General features: G+C 39.0%; 3 protein-coding genes across 5 annotated transcripts; 2 read left to right on the top strand and 1 right to left on the bottom strand.

Moving 5' to 3' along the window:
• The first annotated feature begins 2656 nt into the window (after positions 1-2656).
• On the top strand, positions 2657-5178 carry LOC116312168 (protein C2-DOMAIN ABA-RELATED 3-like). Its single transcript, XM_031729523.2, has 2 exons — positions 2657-2810; positions 4501-5178. Exon 2 carries the CDS (start codon positions 4515-4517, stop codon positions 4902-4904), a length of 390 nt encoding a protein of 129 aa, XP_031585383.1. The 5' UTR covers positions 2657-2810; positions 4501-4514; the 3' UTR covers positions 4905-5178.
• An 8683-nt stretch (positions 5179-13861) lies between these two features.
• Positions 13862-18052, top strand: LOC120435872 (hepatic lectin-like). 3 transcript variants are annotated; one of them, XM_039606015.1, is made up of 8 exons: positions 13862-14195; positions 14341-14421; positions 15454-15567; positions 16214-16270; positions 16361-16417; positions 16605-16756; positions 16863-16987; positions 17071-18052. In XM_039606015.1, the coding sequence occupies exons 1-8, from the start codon at positions 14135-14137 to the stop codon at positions 17273-17275; spliced, it is 852 nt and encodes a 283-aa protein (XP_039461949.1). In that variant the 5' UTR covers positions 13862-14134; the 3' UTR covers positions 17276-18052. The 3 variants fall into 3 exon arrangements, with proteins under 3 accessions (XP_039461949.1, XP_039461948.1, XP_039461950.1); XM_039606014.1 differs by having other exon boundaries at positions 16196-16270; XM_039606016.1 differs by having other exon boundaries at positions 16196-16270; positions 16863-16902; positions 17071-17186.
• A 654-nt stretch (positions 18053-18706) lies between these two features.
• On the bottom strand, positions 18707-21114 carry LOC120435873 (synaptotagmin-5-like). Its single transcript, XM_039606017.1, has 2 exons — positions 21009-21114; positions 18707-19351 (listed from the first exon to the last, which is right to left on the bottom strand). The coding sequence occupies exon 2, from the start codon at positions 19335-19337 to the stop codon at positions 18948-18950; it is 390 nt and encodes a 129-aa protein (XP_039461951.1). The 5' UTR covers positions 19338-19351; positions 21009-21114; the 3' UTR covers positions 18707-18947.
• Positions 21115-22249: the final 1135 nt, after the last annotated feature.

Raw genomic sequence — 22249 nt, 5'->3', positions numbered from 1 at the left:
GGCCTCACATGCCCCTGTTCATGTCTCAGCTGGAGACTCAGCCAAGCTCATCCAGCAACTGTCTTGCCAGCTGGGGGTTCAGCCGAGCCCGTCCAGGATCCTGCCATGCCTAGAGGCTCCGCCGAGCCATCTAGCACGTCCCGCCTATCCACGTCCACGTTCAGCGCCGCCTGCCAAGACAGTCTGTCCGGCACCTGCCAAGATCTGTCCAGTGTGTTCAGCAGCGCCTGCAAAGATCGAGAGGTCTCATCCACCTCCACGCCATCGACCACCCGTCATGCTGCCCAAGGGTCATCACCCACATCTGCTTGGCCATCACCGCCTTCTACATAGTTGGTGTATAAAAGGCTATGAGACTTTATGTTCCTGAAATATTTACCTGAATATTTGCCTTGTTTCTTGTGTTTTGGTATCAGCCAAAATAAAGGCTCATTTTTGGTTTATTCAAGTTACTTTCCACGTTCCATTTTGTCAGCACTCTTCACAAAATCAGCTTCTGCCTGGCTGTTACAACTTTTTCACTTTTTTACTTCCTCACATGCATACCTAGACTGTAAAAAAGTGTACTGCACTGCACACTCAAAACTAACAGCCATAGCTGGACTGGCCATCGGGCATACTGGGCATTTGCCCGGTGGGCCGATGGTGATTTTTCGTTTTTATGGGCCGATGGGTTTTTTTGGGGGGGGGGGTTTCGTTTTTTTCCGTAACGGTATAAACACTGAAAGGTGATGGATTGGCCAGATGCTGGGAGATGTGTAAAAATAACTCAGTTGTTTGGTGGTGGCTATGGCGGAGCTTCCACAGATTCAGTAACATTAGCAAGTGGTGGAGGCCAGCAGATGCAACACGCTGGCAGGTGGATGACAGAAAGGCAGGAGGAGCAGAGACCCGAGGCAGTGAACTGAACTTCAGGTCAGAAGTTATGACCTGCAGTCTATCTGGGTCAGATATAAACCAAGTTTAGGTGGAGTTTATTTTCGTTATGCTGACTTTTTACAGTCAGTTACAATAACTCGTACTGCGTACTAGCTAGCATGACGTAGTTTATATACTGCTGGGCGGGTGCTGTGATATTATTGATGTTGAACTTGTTTTATCTTATTTATAAGGTTAGTTGTTAGAGTTTCCAACCGTCCTGTAAAAAACGGAATCGTCTCGTATTCAGAGTAAATATTGCCCGTTTCGTATTGAGGTGAAAGGAACACAGTTTGTCCTGGACTTCAACTACAATGAAAAAAAACACTAAGCTGGAGTTATTCTGTGTCTTTGCTGCACAGCTGCTTCTTCTTCTTTCATTCTCTCCCCCTCCTTCTCCTGTTTCTACTTCAATCATGAAACTGATCAATGATCAGCTGATCGGCTTTTCTCTCTTGTTTGTTTATCGCCCACTTTGCGCCAGAAAGAGGAAACCAGCGGATGTCGTGCTGAACAACAGCAGCACGTTTAAGCTTGATCAGCTGTTGTTAGAATTTATTTAATATTAATTTCTAGTATCAGCTGATGTTTGCTGGAGCCACAGCTGTAAAAGCTGCTGGTCATGATGTCGGTTTGGATATCTGGTGAGAGGGAAACATGAAGATGAAACCAGGAGAGGTCCTTACTGGATCATCAGAGCTGAACAGGTGATGGAGAAACAGGTTTACCTTTTAGGTGACATGAATGAGTTGAAGGGAAGGTATGAACTGTTTCTGAGAGACAAATAACACCAGGATCCTTTTCTACGTAGCTGACAGCTGGTAACTGTGCAGGGGCGGGTCTAGCAAAGTGTTGCCAGGGGCCCAGTTAGGGCATTAACAGGGAAAGGGGGGCACAAATAAAATACTTTTCTTTCTTATTCGCATTTAAAATGTCTCGCTTTTAACAAAAAATTATCTGAATCTTACAACAAACATTTTCATCTGATGTAAAATGTATAGAAATCCATTATTGTACATAGTAATTTTTTTTAGGGTCCCATCATAATTTCTTCAGAAGTAGCTAAGTACTGTATATGATGCCAGCATTTTCCCACATTTTCTAGATTCTGTACCAGTACTGTGTGTAAAATGCCATCAAAAAGTCAGTTAAGTTTTATTCTTTCTCATCTGTCTTTCTATCTCCTTTCACTTTTTAAATGTTACCATGTTAGAAAAAATATTTTGCCCTGCCATGCTGTTTATTGATGTGGCAAATGAATGGTTTATGAAAATATATCTAAATCTGTCATCAGTAATCAGTAATGATCATATCTCACCTCTAGTCTTCTCTGTCTTAATTTCAGGTTTTCACCATGTGTTGTAGATAGTTCAGGAGGTTAACTCGACCAAGCAGTCTACTTTCGGGTACTGTTTAGAATACCAGAATAGGGAGGATGGTGTAGGTTTAAGTTTATTAGACTGATACATATATACCAACAAGACAGCATACATCACTGTGACAACAGCGTTTGTTTTCATTCAAAGGATTTATGGTTTTTCCTATAATACCTGGTGGGCCGGTCTCTAGTCAAAATGCCCGGGCCGATTTTTTGTCCCAGTCCAGCCCTGCTAACAGCTAAGGAGCTATCAAGCTATCAAGTGACAGCAAGGGATCCTGACAGTGCCCTCTGCAACAAGTTGGATGTGACAAGATTTTACAGGACTCTGAGAGTGTGGAGAAGGTGGCCAAACAAGACATCATAAGCAGATGTTCCAATTTGGACATATTATATAATCGTGAGAGTTGAGCAGGTTGTGTGGCCAGTGTATTGTTGACTTAAAGCTGATAAGACAGCCTCTAAAACATCCTGAACAGCAGGTAACGTGGTGAGAGACAAGATCAAGCTACAGGTAGGAGTTTAGAACTGCCTTTTTGCTTTCTGCTCAAATTCAAAGTGTATAGTGTAAAGTTTACCTTGTTCTAATCCAATCACAATAGCCTGAGCTCTAAAAGTCATTTGTGGCCCTCTGATTTACTAAGCTGGATCCAAACTCATAATTCCCAGATGAGTTAGATCATGTCGTTACTGTTGTTGCTTATGCTAGATGTTTTATAAAGTGAAGACAACAGAAAACATTTTGCTTTGAAAAACTTTGTAGTTTTTTTACTTTATTAAATTGTAATGATGGTCAGTGTAATCAGTGCAGGTAAAGACTCAAAAATTGGTTAAAAAATGGATTCATGAAGAATTTTTTTCTTTTTAAAGATCTTTTCGTCTTCAATTTATCATTTAGATCTATTGAAACAGTTAAATTGTTTCCCGTATTTTTTTGCTCATACTGTATATTTTAATAATAATCTGATCACATTGTGTAGTGAATTTACCCTTTTCATTTGTACTATTTCACATGTCTGAGTTCATTTTATTACCACATTGTGTTTGATATTTTCCTTAAATTAATCTGCTGCCTTTTTATTTTCCTATTTAAAATATTAGTTACAAATATTATATTTGAAACCATTGCAACCCTGAACTGGTTAACTGTTTTTTGTTGTTGTTTTTTTACGTAGAGATGCTTGAGCTTTTCATCCTTTCATCAGTGTCGGTCACATTTATGGAAAAGACCGCATTAATAAAGCATGTGATAACACCAAAGTGAACAGAAACACAGTCCAAACAACATCAGCTGTTAGCAGACTAATCTTTTCACACACATTACCTTGAAACCTGAGGCTCAGGGAATGATACTGTGAGCTCTTTGGCACCGACAGTGACGACATGCATGTGCACAAAGTATTCCAGCTTTTGTCCTGGAATACTTTGTCCAATACTTTGTTGTTTTTTTTGTATAACACACAGAGTTGACTGTGAAGAGGGAAGAAGACATGTTACACACAGCATGAAAACATCCTATAGAACCTTCCTGAAACCCAAAGAATACCTGAACTGTGCCCATGGAAAATTCAGTCAATATTCAAAATATTGTTTAATATTAATTAACAAAGGAATAAGCTTCTTTCATTTGGGGGATCAGGACTATACACACCATTTCTACAGGTCTCTGATTTGTAAAACCTTTTTACTGCGTTTCTTGTTCTGATGTTAGGTATTTTTGATTTTATATACTTTTTTGTTATGTTCACTGTAAAGGTTGATGTTATAATGGCCTACTTCGCAGTTTCCCAACTATTGACTAGTGGATCACTCAGTTTTACTGTTACCCATAGATGCATTTAATTTTAAGAGTGGAGTCTACTGTGAAGTAGTTATGAGAGAAGTAAAGGAGAAGAGAGTTGACATGGTTATAAGGGAGGAGGATGTGAGTAAACAAGTGGGAAAACAATACAATGTGCTTGATAAACCACTGAATGACCCTGGAGCACTGCATTAAAAACAGACACAGTTGTTTAGTGAAAATGTCTGTACAGACTCAAGAACACAGTTCACTGCAATATCCACAGAGAATATATATATAAAGACAATGCTGAGGATTGCATAAATGTGTTCCATCCGATATAAAATACACCCTCACATGGGATGATTGTGTCGATCCAGGTATCCTGGCTAAAATGTAAATCTCTATTGTTTCTTCTCCACAGCCTCCAGCAAAGCCATGGACTCTAGTGTGCCCTTCGTCCTTTTGCTGCTCATGTGCAGTTCAATCATGGTCGAAGCCCAACTGAAGGTGTATGATCTGCGAGCCACTGATCTTCCCACCGTTGTCCTGTTAACCACAGATGCCTATGTCACTGTGTCCTCTGGTTCTACTTCTCTGGGTAAAACATCTGTTCGCTACAATGACCCGAACCCCTGGTGGGAAGAGGAATTCTCCTACTTCTATGCTGAGGAAAATGACATGCTGACTCTCGAGGTTTATGACGTAGACTTGCTCTTTGATGATCAGCTGGGAGTCTGCCAAAGGCAGCTCAAGGTGGGAACCTATCAGCATGACTGCTTCCTGACCAAAGGCGGGACTCTCCATTACACTTATACTCTTGGTTGAAACAATCAGTAGGCATGCAGAGATTTGTATGACGTCTGATGTCCATAGGCAGCCTTCATTTACTACAGCCTAAAAATGTAGACTATTATAGTAGATCTGAAATCCATTTTCAGGGTTTTCATCATGCTCACATTAACCAACAAGATCAAGCCTCTTAAAACCTGTAAAGTCTTTCTACTACACTTCAGTCCTTGCTGCTCTGTTTCACCAATTGAAATAACGTTTCTTGCTATGAAAAAATAAAAAAATAAAAGAATGACTAAGCAAATATTCAGAGAATGTCTGACATGTATGATTTAATAAGAGAAACATATTGAGAATACTGTGACTGACAAACACAGATTTTTGAAGAGAAAAAGTATTTCTACTAAAGGTTATGTTGAAATGAATGTTTATATGAGAATGATGATGACTAGGATAAAATGAATGAAACATCAAGTGACTGGATGTTCATATACAATGGAATTAATAATAAGTCACTTTAAGAATGTCTGACCATTGTCCCCTGAAGCTTAAGCAAACTTGTTCAACAGGCTAATGATCAAAAACACACCAACAAATCCACCTCTGAATGGTTAAAAAAACAAAAGAAAAAACAAAAGTATGGTTCTGGAGGGCAAAATCAAAGAAGGGAAAGACATGCGGCAAAGGGCCACAGATCAAACTCAAACCCCGGGCTGGCCGCACTCAATCATGCACCATATGGGCACCTGCTCATCCCAGTGAGCTAAACCAGCACCTGAAACTGGGACAATCTTGTCTGATGTTCTTATCACTTCCATAACACCATTCACATACTCTTTCTTTAATATTACACCTACTCATTTTGTCTTCCTGTCTACACTGTGGTAGAAAACTTTAAATCCACCTTTTGTGACCCTGGCCTTGCTTCCCTTCCACCTGTACACACAACATACTCCTTCCCGTCATCATAACAGCCAGTTCTCTTCCTTTAGTGGTCATAGTCCCTACATTTAAAGTCCCTCCTCTCACCACCAAACTCATGCCTTTCCACAAGTGTTTCTTAATGTTATATTCATATTTCTCAGTTACAGCCTATAGACAGTTTTTAAGCAGCCATAGCCTCTTATATCAAACCTTGTCACACAGTTTATCTGATAAAATCGTGTTAAAATAACACACATTGTAATTTCAGTTCCCCATTTAGCTTTGCCTTGAGGAGTCTGCTTCATTTCCAACTAAATGGTTGGTTTACTTTCTGACTTTCTTTCGATTCTTTTTCTTGGGACTTTCTGCTGACGGAGAGTTTGAAAACTGCCTTTAAAGCTATTACCTACTCTATTTTTTTTTTATTTATTTTTTTTTTTTTACAGTTCCTCATGTTGCTTCCTTTCTTTGGTTCTCATGAGCTCAAATGATAATTCACAATTTAATCCTAATAAAAAAACACAAATCAGTCACTGTTGTTTGATTTTTAATTCATTAAGATCCCCATTAAGTAAAGTGATGCACTGGCTAATAAAAAAAGAAAGAACTTTAATACCTTAACAGAGTGACATATACAATCTCAACAAAGCAAAACAAAACAATAACTCATGCTCCAAAAACAACAGATATTGGGTCAATTTTATTATGTTTGTGCCAAACACAACATAATAAAATTCAATATAAAGAATCTGTCATTAGTGATCACACAATAACTTGATTCATTTTATCAATACCTGTGATCAGAAACTATGGCAAAAATATGCTTTAATACCGTTTTTATTTTTAATCAACTTTTACCTGTCTTTACAGATAATTCTCTACTTTTGGCACCAAGTAATTGTTTGGTTGAGTTTTTGTAATTTAATTTAGATTCAGTTCTTTGTATATTTAAGAGACAGATTAGCAAAAATGACTCCCTGTTAACGTTTTCTTGTTCCTTGATTTAACCTTTAAGAATAAACCTTTAAAAATAACTTAATGTTTTCAAAAACACACAAACAAAACAGCTTCTTGCAAATTAAAGAGGAGGGAGGGAGGCAGAAGCTTTGTTCCTCCTGTCAGAATAACCGTTTTCATTCTGAGGCAAACGTTTTCTTTTATGTAGAAATGCTGCACCCATGTGGGCCATCAGTGAATATTTTATTCATGTACATTTGTTTTTGATTAAAAAACACAGTTTATTTATAATGTTGTGGTCTTTTATTCATTAGTACCTTTAACTGTAACACATACAGCAGAAGGATTGAGGGGGAGACTTTATTTACAATTTAGTGCATCATGCTAAATTAATTCATTTTCCTTTCATTTAGATGAGCTAATAAATTATGTTCCGTAACAGTTTTAACCTTTTTTGCTAGTAATTTTGCCCTTTATCTTGTGTGGACTTGGACTAGTAGTGTAGGCTAGGGACTGTATCCTGTACACTATATAAGAGAAATACACTTTTCCTTGTGTTTGTTTAGAGTGAAGATTCAAGCTTGGGTGGGCCCTGTGGGATTTTTTGGTTTTGAAGTGGACCACAGCACTCTTGACTTTGAGAATGATTATAAAGTCGTAATGAGTACTGTAAAAAATTACTTTATCAGGGAAATTAAGTAACTTGTTGCATAACTTTTAGTGAACATAACAAGCAACATGACATTTGTTACCCTTTTTGAGTAACAATCTCAGAACTGTTGCTGGTGAGTGTGTGCAGGTATATTGTTCTTTTGTGTGGGTGATGTAAACCTGATGGTTTTTTTAGACTGAATTTATTTTAATCAGAAACAACCAAGAAAGTATATTTGAAGTTTATCTAAAAGCAAATATTTTTATATTCCAAAACATTTATTTATTTTTATTAAGTTTAAGTGTGATCAAAACATGACAGACTCAACAGTAGAGGACAGATGGTTGTGAGTTGACGGGTCACCGCTGATTTTAAAAATGTGTGAGTCTAAAATTGACTTAATAAACACCAGAATGAATTTTTAAAACTAAGGTCACAAACAGAGCAAAAAAAATGAATATGATAATATAGATGTGAATAATACTTTGTATCTCAGGACTCTGCAAGAAAAGGGTGAAGCTAAAGATCAGAATTGTTGGTTTGATGCATTTTGCTCAAAGCCTCGGTGTTTGTGAGAAACCAGAAGCAACTCAACAGCTTAAATATGTATTTACTTTAAATTCAGTTCAGCACTTGAGTGTGGTGATGGTAATGTCACAGAAAGAAAAAAAACATCAGGATAACAAATAAATGTGAATATTTTATATGCATTATTTTTGGCCCATTAATGTGATTATTTCATCCTTTCTATTAGGTCATTGTTGCCATTGTCAGCTCATTTAAAAACACATTAAAATCTTTGAAAAAAAATTCAGGAGGGACACCGATCTCCTCAGTAAATAACAGAAAGGGCTGGCAATCAGTTTCAGCTGCTTTGGTGTTACTGAACAGGTGCACTAGAGAGGCAACAACAAGTTTTACAGGTGGAGGCCACTGATATTTTTAGTGCACAGACACCATGTGCACTAGCAAAAAGAATGACTGGGTGGAGACCCAAACTGCAACCAACTGTACCCTACATAGTTCACCACCAGAGGGCGCAAAAGAACAAATTCCAGACATACAGCATAACAAAACATCAAATGCAAAAGACCATTACAATACAATTTTATTTATATAGCACGTTTAAAACCAGGGGGTACACCAAAGTGCTTCACAGTAAGGTACTTATTCTATGAGAGTTAAACAGGGCTGTAGAAGGTCCTTCAAAAGTCCATCAATAGGACTGACATCTGCTCCTTTATGTAAGAAGGAATAGGAAGAGCATGACAAGAGCCTTAAAAATGACCACTGGTGTGACTGTCTGTCCAGACAATCAGAAGCAGACTTCATGAGGGTGGTCTCAGGGCCTGACATCCACTAGAGGGTCCTGTGTTCACTCCCCAGCACTATGGAACCTGGTTGGCATTTGCAGTAGAATACCATAATTATCAGGCCCTTTCATGTCTGTGCTCAGGATGCACACACTGTGCACCTGCTAAAGCCGTGGAGAATCTGCCTGTGACATCGTTCAGCGTGACCGGTTTAGTGGTAGGTCAGTCATGATCTTGGGGGGACTTACCCATGGAAGGACGCACAGACCACTACAGGCTAGCCACCCTGACTGGCATTAGGCATCAGGATGCAATCCTTGGATCCATTGTCAGAACTTATGCTAGCGCAGTGGGTCTTTGGTTCCTCCTGGTGCACTGCAATGATCGGCCTAATGTGGTGAGAGAATGCAGGCTGTTCCTGGAAGATTAAGAAATTGATACAATTGACTGTAACCCATGCTCGCCTGATCTAAATTCAATAGAAAACTTTTGTGACATTATGTTTTTGTCCACCTGATGTCGCAAGTTTGCACCTCAGATTGTCCTGGTCACCTTGGTCCAAATCTGGGAAGAGATTCATCAGGACACCATCCATCATTAGGAGAATGCTGCAATGTTTTCAGGAAGGCACCCAAATACATGTGTCCATACAATTTTGAGTTGCTACAATGACATGTCAGTAAAATGATTATTTACTGATAATTTTTTTTTTTTTTCACGTTGATTTTTGAGGTGTCTTTGAATTCAGCGCTCTGTGGGTTGATAATTTTTATTTCCACCAATCACATTTTAAACATGACAATATTTGGTTTATTAGAATGAATTATTTTGTGTTCACTGGAAATAAACAATTCCAGTCTTTGTTAGTTTTTTTATTTTTTCCATGTAATTCATTTTCATGCTACAGGAGGAGGAAAAGACTTAAGAAAAAGAAAGAAATCATTTTATTTAAAAATAAAACAAAGAAAAAGGAGTGACAAGAAAACACATAAGTTGATTGTTGGAGTCAAATTGTTAAATGTTGTCATTGTGTTACAAGTAAGCATGATCAAAGACATTCGTTTGTTTCTGTTGACCTCCCCAGCCTGTTGGTGGGGGAGGCTGTAGTGTTTTATTATAGGGACACATCCTATGTGAGGGTTCTGTTTTCTTGTTTAGTAAACTTCCTGCCTTTATGACCCTTTTGTGGGCAGGAGGTCACACAAACGCACCCCCAAACACAAACACACACACACAAACACACACACACACACACACACACATACAGATGCTCCCACACACATACACACACACACACATTCTCGCACATGCATACACACACATACAGTGCCTGACACCATAGGGGGGTTTACAATGGGTGTTTGTGTAAACTGTGTGTCACGAGAATAAAAGGCTGGAGGGGAAGCCCTTTCTCTGAAGTGATCAGAGACTGAGGGCAGAAGGGCTGCTCTGAGATCCTTCCCGTGCTAGCATGTTAAAACCGGTTATGCTGTTCGCCTTGCTTCGTTAACGGGAATAAGTCTCTAAACCAGCGGGGCCTGTGGAAGCGCAGACCCAACATTGATAAAATACAATTAAACATTAAACCAGAAGAGGGCAGCATGCCCATTTGTTTTAAAGAAATATCTTACTATGAAAGTTGACACACACCTCTTCATCCAAACTCAAGACACTGTGGGAAGAAGACTTAAACATGACAATCTCTGACAAAACATGGGCCTCCATACTCAAACATGTCAACACAACATCATTCAAAGTGGTGCATAGAGCCCATTTCTCAAAATCCAGATTATCTCGTATCTATCCTGAAATCTCTCCATATTGTGACAGATGCAAAACTACTGAAGCCTCACTGATCCACATGTATTGATCTTGTCCCAGTCTCGTTCAGTTCTGGACAGAGGTTTTCCATACCCTGTCCAGGATTCCCAGTGTGACATTGGCCCCTAGCCCCCTTCTTGCTCTGTTTGGCATCCGTGGGAATGAGGTGCCTCTACCGGCCTCTAAAAGACAGACATTATCATTCTGTTCTATGTTGGCCAGAAGGGAAAATTTACTGAGGTGGCAGAACGCTCCCCCTCCCACTCACAAACAGTGGTTATGTGACCTCATGTTGTGTCTAAAACTAGAAAAAATAAGACATTCACTCCAGAACTCTATTGGGAAATTTCAAAGCATGTGGGGTCGTTTCCTTGATGCATTTCTGTCACGGCCAGGAGGATCAGCTGGACGCTGATCAGCCGTCTCTATCTTTTTCTCTCAACAAGGCGGTAAGCTTCATCCCTGTGCTTACTTCTCACGCCGCCTCTCTCCAGAGAGAAACTATGACGTGGGAGACTGAGAACTACTAGCCATCAAGCTTGCTCTGGAGGAGTGGCGTCACTGGCTGGAGGGCACTGCCCAGCCGTTTGTGGTGTGGACAGACCACAAGAACTTGGAGTACATTCGATCGGCTAAACGACTCAACGCCAGGCAAGCCAGGTGGGCCCTGTTTTTTACAAGATTCCAATTCACTATCACCTACAGACCCGGTTCCCGGAATGTCAAGCCCGACGCCCTCTCACGCCAATTCACTGCCTCCAAAGACACAGCTCAGGACCCCCCCATTCTTCCCCCCACGTGTGTTATTGGGGCCCTGACCTGGGAGATCAAGTCAGTGATTAGAGAGGCTCAACGGACTGAACCAGAACCCGGAACGGGCCCTCCAGGTCTACTCTTTGTCCCCTCCACAGTAAGGTCAAGAGTACTACGTTGGGCACATACAGCCAAATTCACCTGTCACCCGGGGGTCCACCCGGGTCACCTTTCTTCAACGCTTCATCTTGTGGCCCTCTCTCGCTAAGGATGTCCGCGAGTACATTGCCGCCTGCCCAACCTGTGCTCAAAACAAAAATTCCATCAACCGTCTTCCGGCCTCCTCCAACCTCTACCGACTCAAAAGCCGCCCCTGGTCACACATCGCTATCAACTTCATCACTGGTCTGCCCGCCTCATCAGGTAACTCAGTCATTCTCATCATCATCAATCGCTTCTCTAAGGCTGCTCACTTTGTCGCCCTTCCTAAGCTCCCCACTGCTCTAGAGACCGCCCGGCTCCTGACTAACCACGTTTTTCGCCTCCTTGAATCCCTGCGGACATCGTTTTAGACAGGGGGCCGCAGTTTACGTCACGTGTCTGGAAGGAATTCTGCAACGCCCTCGGAGCTTAGGTCAGTCTCTCCTCCGGTTTCCACCCACAGACAAACGGCCAAACGGAGCGGGCCAATCAGGAGCTCGAGGTGGCTCTCCGGTGCTTGGTGTCCACTAATCAGACTACTTGGAACAAGCAGCTGTCATGGATTGAATATGCTCAAAACAGCCTCACCTCTCCGCCACCGGTGTGTCCCCCTTCGAGGCGTCCCTAGGCTACCAACTGCCACTGTTCCCGGCCGTCGAAGGTGAGCACTTTATGAGGTGTCGGCATGCCTGGAGAGCCACCCGGGCCACTCTTCTCTGCACGGCTGAATGCAATAAGCGCCTTGCGGACCGCTACCGGACTCCAACACCCACCTACACACCCGGACAAAAGGTTTGGCTGTCAACCAGGTTCATCCCACTCAGGTCTGAATCCAAGAAACTGTCTCCCACCTTCATCGGCCCGCTTTGAAATTGACTCTCTGATTAACCCTGTCTCTCTCTGTCCGTCTAAAACTGCCCCGGAATATGCAAATCCATAACGTTTTCCATGTGTCACAAGTGAAACCTTGTCTCTCCAGTCCTCTGTGCCCTTCTTCCAGACCCCCACCACCCGCACGGATCATCGATGGCCACCCGCTTCGCTGGATCGTTGTCTGCCACGCGTTAGTGAAAGTCAAGCCACAGCAATTAAGTCGAGTGTTTCTTTGTGCTTTGTATTTACCCTTGTCTCCTTGTCTACAGACTTCCTGGATTCTTCCCCGTGTGATTCCCGAGTGGCGAGTGTTGGAGAGAGAGCCTGCTGTCGTGTGTGTGGATTGTTTGGAGAGCGCGTGCCTTCCCCCTGGATTTCCCTGGAGCCCCGTCCCTCACCTCGTTGTACATAGCACTTCCCCTGCACCTTTTTGTATATACACCTGGTGGACTTGTAAATAAATTCTTGTGTGGATCTGATCCTGGAGTCCTGCGATTGAGTCCTCTACGTCAAACCGTAACAATTTCAAAACCTATAACAATTTTTCAGCAAACTCCTTCATGTCAGTTGTGGAAATACAGTGTACAGGTCTAGGGCAGTGACCTGGGTGGGAAAGAATGGGATTATTTTGCAGGGATTATGTTATCTGGGGAAATATTATACTTATGTTTATATTTCTCTCTTTTTCTTTATTTCACTTTTTCCTTTTTTTTCTTTTATTTCACAGCCTTAAGTGTACGAGCTAATTACCCCGAATGTACAGATCATATGTAGTCCTTTTCTTCTCTCTCTGTTTATATGCATAAAGGAAAAACTCTTAATAAAAAGACATTGTTTAAAGAAATATCTTACTATGGCTCTACATACTACAAAAAAACTTTCTGCTGGTTGTCCAATGATTTATAAAATTTAACGTTTACAGTACTACAGTTTTTACGATGCAGAGACAGTTTTACTTAATTTGGAGTCACGATCAGTCCATAGGTCTGCATTTTAGGTTAGTCTGGTACTCTAAACTGGCTGCATTCTTATTTGTATTGTAGGTTCACTGAGTGGTTTGTAAGATTAGAATAGCTCTGTGTACGTGCCAGTGCTCTAACTTAAAATAACATAAAACTAAAACCCATGATATCATTTGACTATAGAAAAAAAAGCGAGAACTCAATTAGCTTTGAAAGTTTTAAGTATTTAAGGCAAAGATCAACAGCAGAACAAAATGAGGAACTGTCGTTAACTATATGTGATACTTTTTGATTTGTTATCTGATGCAACAAGTCTTGTGCTTCTTGTCTGATTGGTGTTATTTTCTGCGTCTGGCAGCTTCATGTTGTAGAGCTATTTATGTTGTTGTGTCAACTGTCTGCGCTTGCATATGCTGAATTTTTGTGGCTAAACAGATCAGTGGGAGATTATGTCAAGATATCAGTGTGTGTCAGTGAAAGCTGAACCACCCGGAGCCCAAAATCAAGGTGGTGGACCAGACTCTTTCTGTTCCTGTTTCCATTAGACAGACAGAATCAGCTTTTTCCTGCAGCGACTGTGGTCCTGAAACGTCTGTGACATGAGACCAAGACTGGACGATGTCAAAATTTCTCTGTCATAGGAATTCATTTTGGATATTTGTCTGTTTGCGAATTCAAGAGGCTGAAAATAATTTTTTTGCGGGAGGTTTTTAAAGCCCTCCTCTTCTTTCTGTTTGACAGGAAGTGCTTTCCATTTTGAATCTTGTGAAAAGTTTCTTTCTGACTCACTGAAAGTCACACAACAGTAAAATGTCTGAAGCTGGAGTACTATACTCTGATGTGAAGTTTACAAGAAAGAAGAAAGCTAACGGTGAGTTTATCTCATGTATTTGTTTTTGAGTGAAAAGATTAAGAAAAACCTCCTAAAATTTGTTAATTTTTCTTTTTTTTTGTTTTTTAGCTTGCATTTTATCACCAGGCTTCATCAGAAATCTGGTTTCATATTTTTGTTACAGTTGTCATTTTCTCCTTGCCCGACACCACTTACTCTGAAGTAACGTTCTCAAGGACTCAGCCGTCCAAAACAGAGTCGCCCGGTAAGTAAGGTGCAGTAATTACAGATTTTCTTGATTGCTTCGCTATAACCTGTGTTATGTAATATGCATATGCAGATTGCAGATTGTGTGTGTGTTTGTTTGCATTATATCTTTTAATCAGGCTTAAAGTTTTTAATAGTGAAGTAGTTTGACTTTACTGAAAAAAAAGAAACCCAGTCAAAATGTTTTTCACCTGTCAAAATACAATATATCAGAAAAGTATCAGTCAGTCACGCTTTGAAAAGTAAATAAAAACCTTTTTCACCACTAACACTTAGACGTCAAATGTTTTTCTACTTTCATCAAAACCTTGAGGACTAAATGTGTTCAGACACATGAAATGTGGCTTTATTTGAAATTCAGCACAAAATAACTAGAACTGAAATTAAGAAAAGTGAAATGATAAATATTAAACTGTATGCATCAGACAACTGAACAAAGATGATACAGTACAATAAGGTCATACAACATACGTAGTGGTGACTTTCTGTTCGTTTAGAATACGCTTGTTTCTAATTAACAAGTGTAAAAGAGAAACATTTAAAAAAAAAAAAGAGGAAATTGCTCTGAGGGAGTGAGATCTCGCTTAGCGCGTGTGTGTGGTGGTGTTCTGTGTGCCCATGTCTGCTTTTTATTTTGCATTTAAAAATGTTGATCATATCTGCTTCACACTTGTTTACAGTTTTTTTTACTGAAGCTAAACTAAACAGACTTTCTTTAACAAGTATCAGATTTCACAGTTTAATCTATTTTGCACTGATATTTAGACGAGGCTATAAACATGGCTTTCTTTTGAAACAAGCCTTAAACGGTCATTTGAGGAACATTTTTGCAGTTCTCTGTTCGCTCTTATGTCAGCGGGTAACTTCTTGCTAAAGTGCCAAACCACTGTGGTCACTGTTCTTTTTCTCCTTAAATTAGCTGTTAAACATGTTAAAAGGTTGTAGTTATAAAGTAATCATACTGATTTATCAAGATATGTGTGTTTTTCTCCACATCTCTATAACCCTTCTGTCACTGCTAACTCTTCAGAGGGGTACCAACAAGATGTATTGAGCAAAAGGTCAAAGGTCACCTCAGAGAGATTGGCCCTGCTGGTTCTCAGTGGTCTCCTGGTAGCTGCCGTCATTGGTATGGGTGTTACCAGTGAGTGGATGCAATGCTTTTTCTCATTACTAGTAAATACAAATGGTGTATAATTTAAAACTAACCTTTATAATGTGGGTTTTTTTTTTCAATTTTTCTTTTTACTTTTTCAAGAGCCGTTTTTGTAAAATTGTGAACATTTTAAAAGAATTCACAAAATCTGTGTCTAATTTTAGTAAAACACCTCAAATGTCACAGAATGATTTGTATTTTTCTTTTTTAATCAGTGTTTGACAACATAAGATTGGAGCAAATGTTCAAAAAACAAGGAGATCTCAAAAACAGGAATGAAAGTGGAAACACAAATGTCTTGATGCATTCTCAATCATCCAGGAAAGTAAATCTCCAAAAGTTGAATCTGTTCATCTGGACGTAGCGTTTTGTGGGAGAAACGTTTACCTGAGACATTGTGGAAACACAAATGTCTCAGGTAAATGTCTGTGAAGGTTCTCAGTCATCCAGGTCATTGTAGTCGAAGGAGCTCGGAGGTAAACATTAGAGACTCCAACGTTGCAACGCACGATTAAACTTTTGGACTGCTGATTCACTGGCCCTCTATAGTGTACTCATTTATTATTGATTTTAATCAATATGTTGAACTAGAACGAAGCAATGACAGATCGTTCAGTCTGTTTTTCAAACACAGAAAGAGAACCATGCAGCACTGTACAGCCTACATGTCCACAATGTCCTACAGTAGAAGGTAAGTAAGTCTCCTGCTGTCTTCAAATCGCACAAATCAGAACATAAATGAAATTTATGCTAGAGAATGTTTTATCGTTTTTCAAAATAGAAAGAAATCCATCCAGCACAGTACAGCCTACATTTCCAAAAACTCCTGACGTGAAAGGTAAATAAGTTGGTCTTTAAAATATTTGTATACTTTGATGATTAAAGAAACTCTGATGGACTCACAGAAAAAGTAAGTTAGATTCAAACTGCAGGACAGAAGGAGCCTCCTGCTGCCTCCAAATCACACAAACATTAACAGTGATTTCTTCCACGTGACTGAAGTCGTTGCTTTAATCTCTTCAAAGATCAGACATGTGATAAATGTGAAGAAGGCTGGGAGCAACATGGAGGAACGTGCTATAATTTCTCCATCAGTAAATCATCCTGGAACAAGAGCAGAGATGAGTGTAGAGCTAAAGGAGGAGACCTGGTTAAGATAGACAGCAGGGAGGAGCAGGTATTAAACACTTTTCATGTTCTCACATGTTTTAGCACATCTTTATATTTCGTCATCTCCCAACAGAAACATCTCAGAGTAATTTTCAATCTCTTTTCCCAAACAGAATTTCCTGCAGAGAAGAGTGAGTGAAATAATGACTGGAGGTGAGGACAAGTTCTGGATCGGGCTGACAGACTCAGCAGTAGAGGGCAGATGGTTGTGGGTGGATGGGTCACCACTGAATGAAAGGTTTGATTGTTGTGAAAATATATTTGTTAATTTCCTGTATTAAAGTTTCACTGAACCAGTTCTGTCTGTTCTTCGTGTCTTAGTTTGAAGTTTTGGAAGGGCACAGAGCCAGACAATTGGAAAGGGACAAATGGGAAACATCCTGATGGAGAGGACTGTGTGAAGATGGGAGAAAAAGGTGAAGCTGATACTCTGAAGTGGTGGTTTGATGCCTTTTGCTCAAATCCTCACAAAAGTATTTGTGAGAAAGCAGTAGTAAGGGGAAAGTTTAAAAAAGTATGTGACTGAAATTCAGTTCAGTCTATTAAACACCAGAGTGGAGTGATGCAGTTTTTTTTAAGTTGTCTCACAAACAGAATAAAATCAACATATTAAAATAAAATTTGAGTATTATTTTGCATCCAATGTTTTTCCTTTTTGAACTAATTATTATATACAAGAAATGTGGGAGCACCTGTGAACCGTGAAGGAATTATAACATCCCCAAACTTTTGAGATACCCCTGTTAGGAATGTTGTGTTAAAATGGAGCAAGTAATAGATATCAGTGTGAATAAAGAGTAACTGACCATTACAGTGTTTGATATTTTCCCAACTGATTAGTGTGACAACTCACTTAACTCTCATCAAGGCAGAGCTGAACGAGGAACTGAAATTACAATGTATTATTTTAGCATGATTTTATCAGATAAACAGTGTGACACAGTTTGATCTTAAGAGGCTACAGCTGCTTAAAAACTGCTTACAGGCTGTAACTGAGAAATATGAATACAACACTGTTATACGCTGTTTTCTACACCTGTTTCTCCTCTGGGGTACTCTTGCTCTGGGTAAATGTGTAAAACAGTAATGTAAGTGTGAATTCACATGTGTACTAAAATGCCATGAATTAACTATTTCTTTATTCATAATCAGAAATACTTAAGATAAATGTACACACCATAAACAGAATGCTGGACTGTGTTGTGCTGGGATTGATGCAAGCATTAGGATGTGTGGTTTCCACATTGTAATTCCACATTGTTGTGGAATTATGGAAAACGCCAAATGGTGCAAATGCAAACCACATTTCACATTTTCTCACTTCAAGAAGCTTAAAGTGAATAAACTGCAGTTTAGAAGGGCTTTTATATTTAAACAATTTTTCCTTGTGTCTTTGCCTGATTGGATTCAACATCCAACATACATGAAACATTTAAATATTTAAAGTATATGAGTACTTTTATTTTTTGTTACTTTCTTTCTCTGAGTCCTTTCTACAGTAAATCTATAGTTAGGGCTGTAATTTTGGACAACAACACCGGTTTTTTTGTTTGTTGTTGTTTTTTTGTTTTTTTGCCTCCATACACCACCACAATGAACTATCAAGATGTGAGCAAAGAAAAAGTCAAAAATCATAAATCCAATTAGTGGGTCCACAATGTTGGGCAATGAATGTTTTTCTGGTTACTTTCTTGGTTGCCAGAGCTGAATCTTCAGATGATTTCTTCTGCACATTGAAAGAACCAGAGGAAGAAAGAAACTGAATATTCCTAGGCACCCGTCTCTCCTCCTCTCTGGACATCCAATCACCATTGTTGACCTGATGTCCAGCCACATCTTATCATATCTCACTTTTTCTCGTCAAAACTCTGTGTTAGTGAGTCACTGTATAGTCAATGTAATTACTCTTATTAAGTCACACATATTAAACATTGTCTGAATATTTGCTTATTCATGCTTTTTTTTGTTGCAATAAACTTTATTTTGATTGGTGAAACAGGGCAGCAAGAACTGAAGTGTAGTAGAAAGACTTTACAGGTTTTAAGAGGCTTGATCTTCTTGGTTAATGTGAGCATGATGAAAACCCTGAAAATGGATTTCAGATCTACTATAATAGTCTACATTTTTAGGCTGTGGTAAATGAAGGCTGCCTATGGACATCAGACGTCATACAAATCTCTGCATGCCTACTGATTGCTTCAACCAAGAGTATAAGTGTAATGGAGAGTCCCGCCTTTGGTCAGGAAGCAGTCATGCTGATAGGTTCCCACCTTGAGCTGCCTTTGGCAGACTCCCAGCTGATCATCAAAGAGCAAGTCCAAGTCCCAAACCTCGAGAGTCAGCATGTCATTTTCCTCAGCATAGAAGTAGGAGAATTCCTCTTCCCACCAGGGGTTCGGGTCATTGTAGCGAACAGATGTTTTACCCAGAGAAGTAGAACCAGAGGACACCGTGACATAGGCATCTGTAGTTAACAGGATAACGGTGGGAAGATCAGTGGCTCGCAGATCATACACCTTCAGTTGGGCTTCGACTATGATTGAACTGTACATGAGCAGCAAAAGGACGAGGGGCACACTAGAGTCCATGGCTTTGCTGGAGGCTGTGGAGAAAGAACAATAGAGCTTTACATTTTAGCCAGGATACGTGGATCGACACAATCATCCCATGTGAGGGTCTATTTTATATTGGATGGAACACATTTATGCAATCCTCAGCGTTGTCTACATATATCCTCTGTGTACATTGCAGTGAACTGTGTTCCTGAGTCTGTACAGACATTTTCACTAAACAACTGTGTCTGTTTTTAATGCAGTGCTCCAGGGTCATTCAGGGGTTTATCCGTTGTATTGTTATCCCACCTGTTTACTCAAACCCTCCTCCCTACACAGTACTGTTTTCACAACTACACAACAGACTCTCAAAATTAAATGCATCTATGTGTTGCAATAACCTGCAAGTTTAAGATTTTGAGCTCATCAAAATGACAATATTTAATTTCTTTTCATTTTCCTCTTTGCTTCTCCTAACAGTAAAACTGAGTGATCCACTTCCACTGTTCAGTAGTTTGGAAACTGAGAAGTAGACCATTATAACATCAACCTTTACAGTGAACATGGTAAAAAAGTATATAAAATCACAAATACCTAACATCAGAACAGGAAACTCTCTAAACAGGTTTTACAAATTAGGCACATGTAGAAATGTATTAGCTTCATGATCCACAAAAGAAAGAAGCATATTGCTTTGTTAATTGATATTAAAATAATATTTTGAATATTGACTGAATTTTACATGTGCATATGTATAACATGTCAGCTCTGTGTGCAAAAACCCCCCCATAAAAAAGGCCAAAGTATTGGACAAAGTATTCCAGGACAAAAGCTGGAATACTTTGTGCATGTACATGTCATCATTGTTAGTGCCAAAAAGCTCACAGTATCATTCACTGAGCCTCAGATTTCAAGGAAATGTGTGTGAAAAGATTAGTCTGCAAACAGCTGGTGTTGTTTGGACTGTGTTTCTGTTCACTTTGGTGTTATCACATGCTTTATTAATGCGGTCTTTTCCATAAATGTGACCGACACTGACGAAAGGATGAAAAGCTCAAGAATCTCTATGTAAAATAAACAAACAAAGAAACAAAAAAACAGTTAACCAGTTCAGGGTTGCAAGGGTCTCAAACATAATATTTTCTATTAAAATGTTGAGTTTAAAAAGAAAAAGGCAGCAGATTAATTTAAGGAAAATATAAAAGATAATGTGGTAACAAAATGAACTCAGACATGTGAAATAGTACAAATGAAAAGGGTTGATTCACCACACAATGTGATCAGATTATTATTAAAACACAGGAAGTGTGAGCAAAATTATGGGAAACAAATTTAAAGGTTTAAATAGATCTAAATGATAAATTGAAAGATCTTCATTTTATAATATTCTACAGATTAACCAATTTTGGGGTCTTTATCCGTGCTGATTACACTGACTATCATTACAATTTAATACAATTAAAAAACTACAAAGTTTTTCAAAGCGACTTTTTCTGTTGTCTTCACATTATAAAACATCTAGCATAGGCAACAACAGTAACAGCATGATCTAACTCATCTGATTATTATTAGTTTGGATCCATCTTATCTTGGATCCACAAATGACTTTTAGAGTCGAGCTACTCTGATTGGATTAGAACAATGAAAACCTTATAATGTACACTTGTAATTTGAGAAGAAAGCAAGAAGGCAGTTCTAAACTCTTACCTGTAGCTTGATCTTGTCTCTCACCACATTACCTGCTGTTCAGGATGTTTTAGAGGCTGACTTATCAGCTTTATGTCAACAATACAATGGCCAGACAACCTGCTCCACTCTCACCATTATATAATATGAATCTTATTTTAAATTACAAAGGAATTATAGCACCTTCCAATGTTTTAAGGTAGGTATCCTAAAATAAGGAGCTAACAAATCAGGTGTTTGGAGGAAACAAAGAAATAATTACATTGTGAATAACTTTAAGCACACTGTAAGTATGTAATTTCTTGGTACTTTTGTACCATGATGGAAGTCTAACTTTTTTTCCTTTCACGAACACTGTCCAAAAATAATTTTAACAATAAAGTTAAACAATAAAGTTTGTAAAGATAGACTGCAGGGATGAACAGGAATAAAAAAAAATTATATTCTCATATTTTTTAGCACTTCTTTATATTTTTTTCAGTACAGAAATGTCATAGTTCTGGTTCCTTTTGACCCAGCATTTTGAGTTTCTTATATTCTAGTGATGTTTTGGTATTATGGTTTATGTTCAGGTTTATTTATAGTGTGAGTAATGTGAGTCTAAAATTGACTTAATAAACACCAGAATGAATTTTTAAAACTAAGGTCACAAACAGAGCAAAAAAAATGAATATGATAATATAGATGTGAATAATACTTTGTATCTCAGGAGTCTGCGAGAAAAGGGTGAAACTAAAGATCAGAATTGTAGGTTTGATGCATTTTGCTCAAAGCCTCGGTGTTTGTGAGAAACCAGAAGTAACTCACCAGCGTAAATATGTATTTACTTTAACTTCAGTTCAGCACTTGAGTGTGGTGATGGTAATGTCACAGAAAGAAAAAAAAACATCAGGATAACAAATAAATGTGAATATTTTATATGCATTATTTTTGGCCCATTAATGTGATTATTTCATCCTTTCTATTAGGTCATTGTTGCCATTGTCAGCTCATTTAAAAACACATTAAAATCTTTGAAAAAAAATTCAGGAGGGACACCGATCTCCTCAGTAAATAACAGAAAGGGCTGGCAATCAGTTTCAGCTGCTTTGGTGTTACTGAAAGAACAAATGCACATTGAAAGAACCAGAGGAAGAACAAAAGAACAAATTCCAGACATACAGCTTAACAAAACATCAAATGCAAAAGACTATTACAATACAATTTTATTTATATAGCACGTTTAAAACCAGGGGGGACACCAAAGTGCTTCACAGTAAGGT

This window comes from Oreochromis aureus, linkage group 22 (assembly GCF_013358895.1).
Source record: "Oreochromis aureus strain Israel breed Guangdong linkage group 22, ZZ_aureus, whole genome shotgun sequence".
Lineage (NCBI taxonomy): Eukaryota > Metazoa > Chordata > Actinopteri > Cichliformes > Cichlidae > Oreochromis > Oreochromis aureus.
The sequence above is the reverse complement of the archived record's forward strand: the minus strand, read 5'-3'. Positions and strand labels throughout refer to the sequence as shown.